Source organism: Microtus ochrogaster, chromosome 10 (assembly GCF_000317375.1).
Source record: "Microtus ochrogaster isolate Prairie Vole_2 chromosome 10, MicOch1.0, whole genome shotgun sequence".
Taxonomy (NCBI): domain Eukaryota; kingdom Metazoa; phylum Chordata; class Mammalia; order Rodentia; family Cricetidae; genus Microtus; species Microtus ochrogaster.
Genome location: NC_022016.1, coordinates 75,360,155 through 75,371,868, shown reverse-complemented (window position 1 = coordinate 75,371,868; position 11,714 = coordinate 75,360,155). Strand labels below are relative to the sequence as shown.

Here is an 11,714-nt window from a genome sequence, read left to right as displayed (position 1 = left end):
GAGGGTTATAGGCGGTTTTGCAGCCCTGACTAAGGACAGGGCTTCATGGCCCTTCCATCACTACAGAGGAGACCCCCCCCATGAGAAAGGGTGGCAGTCACCGAGCTCTTGAGTGCCACTGTCTTAGTCTAGGGGGGCCTATCACGCCCTCCATTGGCCATAACTACATGCCCAACGTATGGGATCAGTGAGTCACCTGGCACCGAGGTGAGCCTGAGCCATTTCCCCCCTCTTCCCCCCCCCCCGCAGGCACCATGGCCAGCAGCAGGGGCCTACCACTCCTGCTGCTGTTGCCCCAGCTGCTCCTGGGCCCTGCCCTGGCTGTGAAGGCTCCTGTGTTTGGCCCAAGTGACCTCCACAGCCTGAGCCCTGAGGAGAATGAATTTGTGGAGGAAGGACAGCCTGTGCTAGTCCTGAGCACCGAGGAGCTGGAGCCGGGTCCAGCCACCATCGACTGTCCCTGCGACTGTGCCTGCTCCCAGGAAGGTGTTGTAGACTGCGGTGGTATCGACCTGCGTGAGTTTCCAGGTGACCTGCCTGAGCACACCAACCATCTGTCCTTGCAGGTGAGGCTCTTGTTCCAGCTGCTACTCCCAGCTGCTAACTTCAAACCTTCAACATGGTAGTAAAACTCCCTTCTTACCCAGAATCTCCAATTTTCAGAGCACCCCCCCCCCCCCGCTTGGTTCAGGGTAGCAAGGCAGATCAGACTTGGAGAATCCTGGTCCCACCCTTACGGTGCCAATGATGCCCTGGTTACAGAGGCCTGATATATACAGCCTGGTGGTTCATGGAGGAGTCTAGGCTGTTCAGCTTGCAGAGTAAAAATGTCTCACCGTGGGCACAGAGTTGCCCAACAGTTGAATAGATAAGAAACCACTAACACCATTTCAGGACTAGGAAAGCCAAGACAAGGGGATCCAACTCAAGGAGGAAGTGGGCTCAGAGCATAGTGTGGGAGCACCGGCCCCTGCTGAGGCCCTTCTGACTAGATGGATGGACCCTGGTGCATCTAGGGCAGTCCTAGGGGAGGGACGAACTGTTACACTTTCTCTAGAGGAGATCCAGCAAAGGCAGAAGATCTACCTGTGGTCACTCAGTGGGGCGGGGCTAGGCAGGCAGTTGGCCAATGAGAGGAAAGAACGAACTAAAGACAGTTCTTAATAGGTTCATTTTCTCACCCATTCGCACACAGACTGTCATGGACCTGCTGTGGGTATCTCTGGTTCTGTGTGGGGTGTTGGGTGTTGGGAAGGGCATGGTTCCACTCTGACTTAAGTGCTCACAGTATGTGGGTGAGACAGACAGACCAATGAGTAGACAAAAAAGTCAAACAGCGATAAAAGGCTTAGCCAGGCCGTGGTGGCCCACACCTTCATCCCAGCATTCGGGAGGCAGAGGCAGGCAGATATCCGCGTTTGAGGCCAGCCTGGTCTACAGAGTGTAGCCAGAGTTACAAAGAGAAACCATGTCTTGAAAACAAGGAAGGAGGAAGGGAAGGAGGGAAAGAGAGAGAGAGAGAGAGAGAGAGAGAGAGAGAGAGAGAGAGAGAGAATTTGCCCTATGGGGTCCACACCAGGCTCTTCATTCCACCCAGGAGAGTTTTCCAGGTGTGGTCAGATCAGAAACCTAGTACCTAGCACTCCCAAGGGGAGTGGGGACTGTATAACAAAGAAGGGGAGCTAAGTGGCTTCTGTTCAGGGACAGCCCCCCCCCCCCATCTCCCCACAGAACAACCAGCTGGAGAAGATCTACCCTGAGGAGCTGGCTAGGCTGCAGCGGCTGGAGACACTCAACCTTCAGAACAACCGCCTGACTTCCCGAGGTGAGGGGACATCTCCGGAGCTGGGACACCTGCTCAGGGGCCTGGGACACGGTGTGTGTGTGTGTGTGTGTGTGTGTGTGTGTGTGTGTGTGTGTGTGTCAGAGGCTTGAGAGGAATGGTGGCCGCGGAAAAAACTCACCTTGGAGAACTTGGGGTGAAGGGGAGCCAGGCTTCGGCTGGGCTGCAGGGGTGCTCTCTGATGTTATCCTGACCCTGCTGGGGGTGTCTGGGACCCAGGAGGTAGGACTTTGGGCTCCTGGGGCCTTGTCAGTGACTCTCCGATTTGCAAGGGCCCTTAGAATCCAAGAGCAACATCTACAAGTTGTCTTTTCTCCCCGAAGACCAAGTAAAATACATAATTGGGATAGAACTTTCAGGAAACAGAGTGGAAGGGGAGAAAACCCTAATCCCGCCACTTCGAATTAATCAATATTAACATTTGCTACTCTCCCTTCCCCATTTTAAAAGAAAGCAGCTTTATTGAGATGTCACTTATGTGCCATAAGTGACCTGGTTTAAAAGTCCACTCCAATCTGGTATGTTCCAGCGAGTTTACACAGTGTACAGCCGCCTCTGTGATCTGCAGTCCTTCATCCTAGGTTTTAAAGCCACAACTGTGATCTCTGCGGCGCCTGCTTTGTTTCGCCTAGCAGCTTCTCTCTCGCGCTGTTGCAGGGGCTCTATCTGGCTGTCACGTCACACCCAGCAGGGTATTCCATGGAGAGATGGCCCGGCCGTGGCTTATATAACTGTTCCTTCTCCTTTGACTTGGGCCCGTCCCAGCATCTGGGGGTCCTGGAATGGGAACTGGATGTCAGAGGCCAGCACATGGCTGGAGAGGGGCCAGTCTAACTGGTCTCCTCACAAGCCAGCTGTCAGAGGGGACCAGGGGTGAGGCCTGCCCCTACACAGAGCCTATCCCAGCTTGGCTGCACCTGCCTATAGGTGGGGCTGAGGTTGAAGGGGGGCTCTGACCCCTTGTGCAGCCATCCCCAGGGGAGCACTCCTTCTGGCTTCAAAGGGTTAAGCTAGGTCACTCAATCCCCAGCAAGCACTTAGCTGCTTCTTTCTCTGCTTGGGCCACATCAGGAGGAGAGAGAACACAGGATAAACACAAACTGGTGGGGAAGGGAGGGAGCTGCCTAGCAAGTGGGTGGTTGGCCTGCTCCCCTGCAGTTTATCCTTCATCCAGGGCTCTGATCTGTCCTTTAAAGGGCTCCCAGAGGAAGCATTTGAGCGTCTGACGAGTCTCAATTACCTGTACCTGGCCAACAACAAGGTGAGGGTCATGGAGGGTGGGCGGGCTTCCTGGGGGTAGGTGGGCTTCCCTGTGCTCTTGTCTCTCTCTTCCCTTGCTCTCTGTGATTGTCCCCCAGTGCCCTTTCCAGCCTGACTTCTTGGTCCTTGTTGTCATGGCTGTTGAGAAGGGGACGCTTGCCATCCCCTATAAGCTAGAGCGTGTCTGTTGATGAAGCAGCCAAGGTCTCCAGCATGGATGGGTGGAGGGAGAACCCAGCTTGTCACACAGGCCCTTGAGCAGAGCAATGAAGAGCTGGAAGATTCCAGCCTGGGCCCAGGGGAAGTCTGTACAGCTGAGGTGGCATGCTTCTGTTCTCCCCAGTACTCAGGGCTGGGGTAGGAGCATTGAAGTCGGGGAATTTGAGACAAGCCTGGACACAAGGAGACTTGTTTCAAAATGTGTAGAAGTAAATAATAAACAGAAAGACAGAAAGGCTGGCAGGAGTGGAGCTTGCCTTCCCTCTGTCCAGAGCAACTTTTCAATCACACTCTTCCTTCTGACCTCTAACCCCTTCCCAGGAGCCCAGGAGGCCAGGAGTGTGGGGTCAGGTGCAAAGGGCTTTGACTACCAAGCTAAGGGCTATGGGTACTGGGCACATTTGTTTTATCAAAAGATGGAACGTTCGAAACATCAGAAGTTTCTACATTAGGGAAGTGGCTTTGGTGTCAGGAAAGAACCCAGGGAAGGGAACAGATAAGCACCCAGTGGCAGGGCCCAGAACTAGCCTCTATTGGTCTTTCTGCCGGCTCTTTCCTTTCCAGCTCACCTTGGCACCCCGATTCCTGCCAAACGCCCTGATCAGTGTGGACTTTGCTGCCAATTATCTCACTAAGATCTATGGACTCACCTTTGGCCAAAAGCCAAATCTGAGGTCAGAAGTCAGAGGGATGATCCTGGGTGTGGGAATGAATGTGTGTCGGGTGTCGGGTGAGTTGGAGGGTTTGGGAGAAGCTGCGACAAAGAAGGGACCCAGGCAGGCCCTGAGAAGGGGCCTTCTGTGCTGTGCTGTGTGTCGGCTACAGGCTGTGCTCAGGGCTGGCAGAGGAACAGCCAGGGCCTAGAGGATCAGGATCCAGAAAGCTGGATGGATGAGGAGGCCTCTGTGCAGTAAATGAGGAATGAGCTTATGCATGGGAGTGGTGGGGTCTGGGAGGGAAAAAGCAGCTTCTGGCCAGCAAGGCTGCCCTTCTTTGAACCTGATTAAGGGGGTGTGACCATTCCTGGGACCCCCACACTGAACTTCAGATGAAGGAGTCTGGGCTGGGACCAGGAAGTCCTGTTTCTGCCACTAATTTATGTGGTGACTTCTGGCAGGGTGCCGAGCCTTTTGGTCGCTGTCCCTGACCATATAGGGGGTTCTGAAGCCCTTTAACTCTGCATCCCCGGGTTAAGATGGTAGAAAAGTACCCTAGACCCTGATCTCGTCTTGGGTAAGGTACACAGCAAAGCTGGCTAGGGCCGGGGAGCCCAGGTGGAGTGAGGACTGCACCTCAACCCCACAGGTCTGTGTACCTGCACAATAACAAGCTAGCAGATGCCGGGCTGCCGGACAACATGTTCAACGGCTCCAGCAACGTCGAGATCCTCATCCTGTCCAGCAACTTCCTGCGCCACGTGCCCAAGCACCTGCCACCTGCCCTGTACAAGTTGCATCTCAAGGTGGGGAGCAGAGAGGGCAGAGGTGGGGTAGAAGCAGACCTGTGGCCCACAGAGACCAACTGAGGGAGAAGCATGGCCCAGTTGGGTATGGGGATGCTGAGTGAGACTGAGAGTCCTGTGCAAGAGTATTAGCTACCTAGGGGAACAGACAGCTATATCTGGGCACCTGACCTTCAGTGTGGGTTTGAGGGGTCTATCAGCACACCCAGACGCTGCAGGTATGGCTCCCCTCTTGCTGGCCCCCAGGCTTCTCTGTGCACCTCATCCTGTGCCAGGACCCAGGCCTCTTACTTTACCCCCTCCGTGCCTTTCCTTCTAGAACAATAAGCTAGAGAAGATCCCCCCTGGGGCCTTCAGTGAGCTGAGCAACCTCCGGGAGCTGTACCTGCAAAACAACTACCTGACCGATGAAGGCCTGGACAATGAGACCTTCTGGTGGGTCCTTGTCTTCCTCATCACCATGACACCGGGTGGTCCCAGCTGTTCCCAGCTGGGCACGGCCATGTGTCTACTTTCCTTGGCTGCTTTCCCTGGAGAAGAAACGTTGGGGCTTGTGTCTTTTGCCATTTCTGTCTCTGGGAACAAGTCAAGTGTATAGATAAGGCCTGCGGAGACGGCAGATGTGGGATGTGGGCTCCTGCTTAGCATCTCAGTCCCCTCCTTTCTCCAGGAAGCTCTCGAGCCTGGAGTACCTGGACCTGTCCAGCAACAACCTGTCACGGGTCCCAGCGGGCCTTCCCCGCAGCCTGGTCCTGCTGCACCTGGAGAAGAACGCCATCCAGAGCGTCGACGCTGACGTGCTGACACCCATCCGCAGCCTTGAGTACCTGCTGCTGCACAGCAACCAGCTGCGAGCCGAGGGCATCCACCCGCTGGCCTTCCAGGGCCTCAAGCGGCTGCACACGGTGCACCTGTACAATAACGCGCTGGAGCGGGTGCCCAGTGGCCTGCCCCGCCGAGTTCGCACCCTCATGATCCTGCACAACCAGATCACGGGCATCGGCCGCGAGGACTTCGCCACCACCTACTTCCTGGAAGAGCTCAACCTCAGCTACAACCGCATCACCAGCCCACAGATGCACCGGGATGCCTTCCGCAAGCTGCGCCTGCTGCGCTCCCTTGACCTGTCTGGCAATCGCCTGCAAACCCTGCCTCCGGGCCTGCCTAGAAATGTACACGTGCTGAAGGTCAAGAGGAATGAGTTGGCTGCCCTGGCACGCGGGGCGCTAGCTGGCATGGCCCAGTTACGGGAACTCTACCTCACAGGCAATCGACTGCGGAGCCGGGCCCTGGGACCCCGGGCCTGGGTGGACCTTGCTGGTCTGCAGGTACTAAAGGACTTGGCCACATGGGGGCACTGGGAGGAGAGAGGACTGTGATGGCTGCCCTGAACTTACTCAGCTGCGGGGATGAGGGACAGCTGTGCCAGGCGCTAGGTTCCTGTGGGTTAGCCAGACTGAATTAATTCACATTTAGATACCTGCTGGGGAGGCTGACCTCAGGGTAGGAGGGTTTTGACCATGCATCCCAACCTACTTATAGGTTCAAAAGCAAAGGGCAGAGCAAGCACAGGAGCCTGTGTCTGGGGTGGCCGGGTCAGGTCACCACAGGCAGACCTAGGCTTGAGAAGGGTGGTAGAGGTGAAAGATAGTCATGGCTTCAGGTCAGGGTCCCTAGCTCAGGAGGACTAGGGGGCAGTTTGGGCAACATGGTCCCATGGTCCTGAAGTACAGAGCAGGTGCTTGCAGAAGACTGGGCCTTGCCACTGGAGGTTGGGGCGCTGTCCTTATTGATCTTACCGGTCAGCCACGGGGCAGGATGGGAGAGCGGCTCAAGGCACTCTGGGCCAACTAATGGAAATGGCTGCTGTGGCTGTGCAGGGTATTCCCAAGGTCAAACCTCTTTGGGGACGAGAAGACCCTCCCATGTGAGGGGAGCAGCGAGCAGGTGGAATTCATCAGAGCCCTAAAGAGGGGCCAGGCCTGCTACAGCGCTCTTCTCCTCCTAGAGATATTCTTCATGACAGAGGCTGAGAACCTCCACACTGTCCCCCTCCCTCAGACCTCCTCAAGGCCTGCTCTGTAGATGCCACTTCTGAGGTCTCTTTCTGCACTGTTTTCTTTATAAGCTTCATCGGCCAGGCCTTGGGTCCTGTAGTTCTGGGTAGAAGGAGAGGCCCACGCTCTAGCTCCTCCCTCAGTTCCAGCTCTCCACTTAGGCGGCTTATGCCCCAGGCCAAGTCCCCCCCCCATTTCTGCACTGGACCTCACCTTCCTAGGGTCTCACCACTCCCCTAACTGAATAGCATCTGTACTCCTGTCCAAGTCTTCTGGAGCTCCCCTCTTCCTCGAGGTCCCAGGCCAGATTCCCTGCTATGGTTTTCAAGGCTCCCCCTACCCCTGCTCAGGCACACATCAGTTCTTCTGCAGGGAGCACTCTGCCTGCTCTCCTTCCTGGAAACATCTTATCAGTTAGCAGGGACAGGCAGGTCAGACACCTCCCTGAGCCTCAGTCTGGGTATCTGGAGAGTGAGCAGGGACTCTCCCTCACACTGTGGGTCTTTTGACAGCAACTGCTTCTTTTTCCTCAGATCCACCCTGTGCTAATGCCCTGGAAAGCGCTTCCTGGCTCCAGGCTGGATGAGGCCTTTCCCTGCTCCCTCCTTACAGCCAGGCCCAGGGTTTGTTTAATCAGGCACTGGTCCATCTACACAGCCTGTCTGTCTTCCTGAGGGTGGAGATGGTGTCTCAGGGAGTCCATGTCCCCAGCACCCATGGGCGCCAACCATCTCTGGAATGAATGAGGGAGTGGTGAAGCCAAGAGTGGGAAGGGTGCCCACGGCTGTGAAGACAAAATGGGAAATAAGAAGCCCTGTGGGCAGAGGAGGTGACAGAGCTGGAAATTTTGGGTTTCGTTGCAATCCTGATGCTGACTCACGAAGCTGTGTGGGATCTGGGCAATGACCCCAAGTCCCAGCCTCTTGGGGTGATGAAGGAGCTTCAAGAGCATGAAGTCCCATCGTCGGCAGCACTAGTGTGGGTCTGGAGAAGGTGCATGGGCACTCAGAGGGGCAGCAAGGGTGGGCACAGTGCAGTGTGTGCCAGGTCCCCTGCTCTACTTCCCTGGTTATAGTTCCTGGGCTCCAGGCACGAGGTGACTCTGAGCCTACCCAGCCTGGGGCCTGCTTGTTGTGACAGGGTTTCTACAAGTCTTGTGCCCACTCTCCTGGCCCCTGTACATGCGACCTGCACATGTTGATCCTGGTGTGTCTAGTCCTATGGAAGTGACAGGTGGATTAAAGGGGAAAGGCTAGGATTATGATACGCAAGCAGCATGGCTATGATCTCATGAGCAAAGGCAGAGGGCCTGGGTAGGCTCTACATCAGTTAAAACAGTATTTGGAGTCTGGTGCAGCGTGTCCCAGCCTCTTACAAAGGGTGAGACCCCCCCACCCCACCGCTGCCACTGGGGTTTTCATTAGATATAGTTAGACTGTGGCTTGGTGGGAGCCTGTAAACTGTTAAGTGCTCTGCACAGGTGGGAGTCCTTGATCCCCTGCTCGCCTCTGCAGCTGCTGGATATCGCTGGGAACCAGCTGACAGAGATCCCCCAGGGGCTGCCCCCGTCCCTTGAGTACCTGTACCTGCAGAATAACAAGATCAGTTCCGTTCCTGCCAATGCCTTTGACTCGACCCCCAACCTCAAGGGGATCTTTCTCAGGTAGGAGTCCCTGAAGCCTCCTTTGCCCCTCCCCTCCCCCCCCCCGTTGCCCCCCCCCCCCCGCCACACATCTAACAATAGATGGGCAGTTGAGGTGGCTTGCAGGTAGAGTGTGAGCACAGCCCTGCAGGCCTGCAATGGCTCATAGGTCTCTTAGCGGGCATCAGGCACGTTGATGACTACTGTAGGGTGTTGCTGTTTGTCATTGGCATGAGAGGAGGCCCAGGGAGCATCTTGCTAGCCCACAGCTATGCAGACGCGGGTGACAGTTGTGTTCACAGCCAGCCACGTGGGGCTCAGGTGTCAGACCAAGAACAACAGATGCCTAGTTCCCACTGGACTCTGGGGTTAGAACTTCAGGGAACTCAGACCCCACAGTCTATGGCTTCTTCTCAACCCCTCCCACACCCCAACTCGACCCCCCTCACCTTGCCAAAATCAGAGAGGAGACAGAACAGAAGACAGCAGAAGGTCCAGGGTGGTGGCACTAGTGTGGTGTGACTTGGGTTTCTGAGCAGCGCTGAGGCACCGTTGGGTCTAAAGTCAGGACTGAGTACTCTTACCAGCTCAGCTATGGCCTTGCCTGTGTGCCAGGCAGATCTTGGGGTTGGTGCCAGAGGGCAGCAGAGGCGCTCTCTGGCTGCCACTCTATCTCTGAAGTGGGTGTATGTGTAGTGGGGGACTTCTCTGCCTCACAGGGGACAGTCCCAGCCGTCCCCTTCCTCTAAGCTCTCAGCGCCGTAACAGGTCTACTTGCCACGGTGCGCCTTGCAGCTTGGCTCCCCACCTTTACAACTTGCTGTCCCATGTCCCAGACACCTCTCTGCCCTCTTCCCTTTTGAGCTGGGCAGGCATAAGGGCATCAGCCTGAGCACCTGACACTGACCCCTGGACCGCTGCTCAGGTTCAACAAGCTGGCTGTGGGCTCCGTGGTGGAAAGCGCCTTCCGGAGGCTGAAACACCTGCAGGTCTTGGACATTGAGGGCAACTTTGAGTTTGGTGACGTTTCCAAGGACCGGGGCCACATAGATGAGGAAGAAGAAGAAGAGGAGGAGGAAGAGGAGGAGGAAGAGGAGACAGGATCGTAACGGAGTGACATAGATCTGACCCAGGTGGGTGGTCTCTGTGTCAACTTCACCCTGTCCTCTATTCTAGCCCTTCATTTTGAAAACCTGTCAGTTCGTTTTGCATGTAGGATTGCACCATGGGAGAGCTTGGTGTGTGTGGCATAGTGCCCATGGAAGCCAGTCTGTGCCCAAGGCATTCTAACAGGGGGATGAGTACGGTACTGGGAGATAGCCTGGGGTGCAGAGACTCCCACGTCTGGGGCTCAGGGGCGAGGTCTGAGCTGGAGATGGGAGATAGTTGCTGTAGGCCTTGAGATAGGTATAGACACGGAGGGAGTTAGAAGAGCGTGTCCAGGACAGAGAGGGAGAGGGTAGCCATAGACAGTTAACGTACGGGGAGTTTGCACACACTCATGTGTGCATGTGTGCATGCTTTCCTCCAGGACACAATCACAGGCAATAACAGGTACATATCTGTGTGAACAAGTGTGCATAGAGGTGTGTCTATAGGTACCCATTCACACAGGCTTACATGTAGACACACATATACACACATACCTAGTACTTGCATGGATTTCTCTAGAAGCAGGAGACTCGAGCTGCTTCAGTGCAAAGAGCTCAAGGAAGGTGGTCTCTGCTGAGCCTAAATGGATGTGTTTACACCGTCCTGCGACTTCCTAGGGAACCCCCGAGAGAGATGCAGGGGTGGAGAGAATGTCTGGCAAGTCAATGACTATATCTGCTCTGGGGTAGCAGGAGCAGAGTGGGGAGTAGAGGGAGGCCATGTAAAGCTTGCGAAGCCCACTCTGCTCGGCGTTCCTCTTGGCACAGGTGACATGAATGCTCGTGGGATATGCCGTGGAGGGAGGGCGGTGCAGGGAGGGGAGCGGGTATGAGGGCTGCGGTAGGGGTTTCAGAAAACTGTAACTGTCCCACTGTGGAAGGAGGGCCATGGAGCTGAGTGGCTGCAGTCACAGGCTGACTAGTGGCTTAGTGGCTGGATCTGAAGTCACATCAGCCAGAGACCATCCGCTTTCTGTCCATGCAGTGGAAGATGCCAAGAAGGGATTTGGATTCATCCATGGCTGCCTTTTTGGTTAGGGTTGTGGGGCCAGAAAGACAAGGAACAAGGAAATATGGGATATTAACAGTCTCTGTCCTGGGGGCCAGACTTGGTGAGGAGGGGCAGGTGGAAGTATTGTAGCAGAGATGTGGGGTGGGGGTTGCTGAAACCTGGGCAGGTGATAGGGAGTGTCCCGGCAGAGAGCAGTGGTCAGGGGGGATAGCTAAGGTTCCTTAGGACTTCAGAGAATGTATTAGGGGCTGTGAAGTCAGGTTGTGGCCATAGGAGGAGGCTGCTGGTCATGGCCACAGTTAGGATGCTGACTTGAAGTAGGGCTTGGAGCTGAGAGGAACTAGTGGTGGGGGGTTATTGATGGGGGTGACAGCTGTGTGGATGGATGATGGGGACAGGGCATCCCTATGACAGAAAGCATGGCAGGGTTGTAAGCATAGAGGGGGCAGATCCAGCTACCAGGGACAGCTATGGAAGTAGAGTCCTTGTCCTAAGGTACCATCCTTAAAAGTCAGGGGTCAGCAGGAAAGGATAATTGCTATCCCACAAGGACTCTCTGGGGTTAAGGAGAATCTTCCCCCTTTGTGGAATGTTGGCCATAGCCAAGCCAACAGAGTGGAATGCTGGGAGAAGTCCCAGAGAGTTCTGGATTCAAGCAGAGCACCTCCCCATCCCCACTCACAGTAGCCTAGCTTCCAATCCCTGCCCCCCCCCCCTTCCCCTGGTTCATTTCATCCAAAGCTGTTTGAGCTAGCCCTGACTCTACAACGTGTTCCACAGGACAATGGACCACTGGACTCCTTCTGCAGCCCAGGCCTGTGCCCCACGAGCGTCCCCTTCTGACACACCCAACGCTGAGCCCAAGGGGCATCCGAATGCCACAGGCTGAACACAGTCTCCTGTCCCACCCCTTCCTGTAATATGCCACACAATCAGACACGAGCAGATACCACACCCCCAGCCTGGCCACACAGACACACAGATAGCCAGCTGCACATGACCCTCCAGACTGGCTGTCTTCACAGTCCCACACCAACACACACACACGTACACACACGTACACTCACA

At 55.6% G+C, this 11,714-nt stretch overlaps 1 protein-coding gene across 1 annotated transcript; it reads left to right on the top strand.

The window, feature by feature from the left end:
* The first annotated feature begins 245 nt into the window (after positions 1–245).
* Podn (podocan) lies at positions 246–11,701 on the top strand. The gene is made up of 10 exons (XM_005353537.3): positions 246–566; positions 1,732–1,825; positions 3,040–3,104; positions 3,887–3,996; positions 4,628–4,784; positions 5,104–5,219; positions 5,455–6,112; positions 8,356–8,504; positions 9,409–9,616; positions 11,427–11,701. Exons 1-9 carry the CDS (start codon positions 255–257, stop codon positions 9,590–9,592), a joined length of 1,845 nt encoding a protein of 614 aa, XP_005353594.1. The 5' UTR covers positions 246–254; the 3' UTR covers positions 9,593–9,616; positions 11,427–11,701.
* Positions 11,702–11,714: the final 13 nt, after the last annotated feature.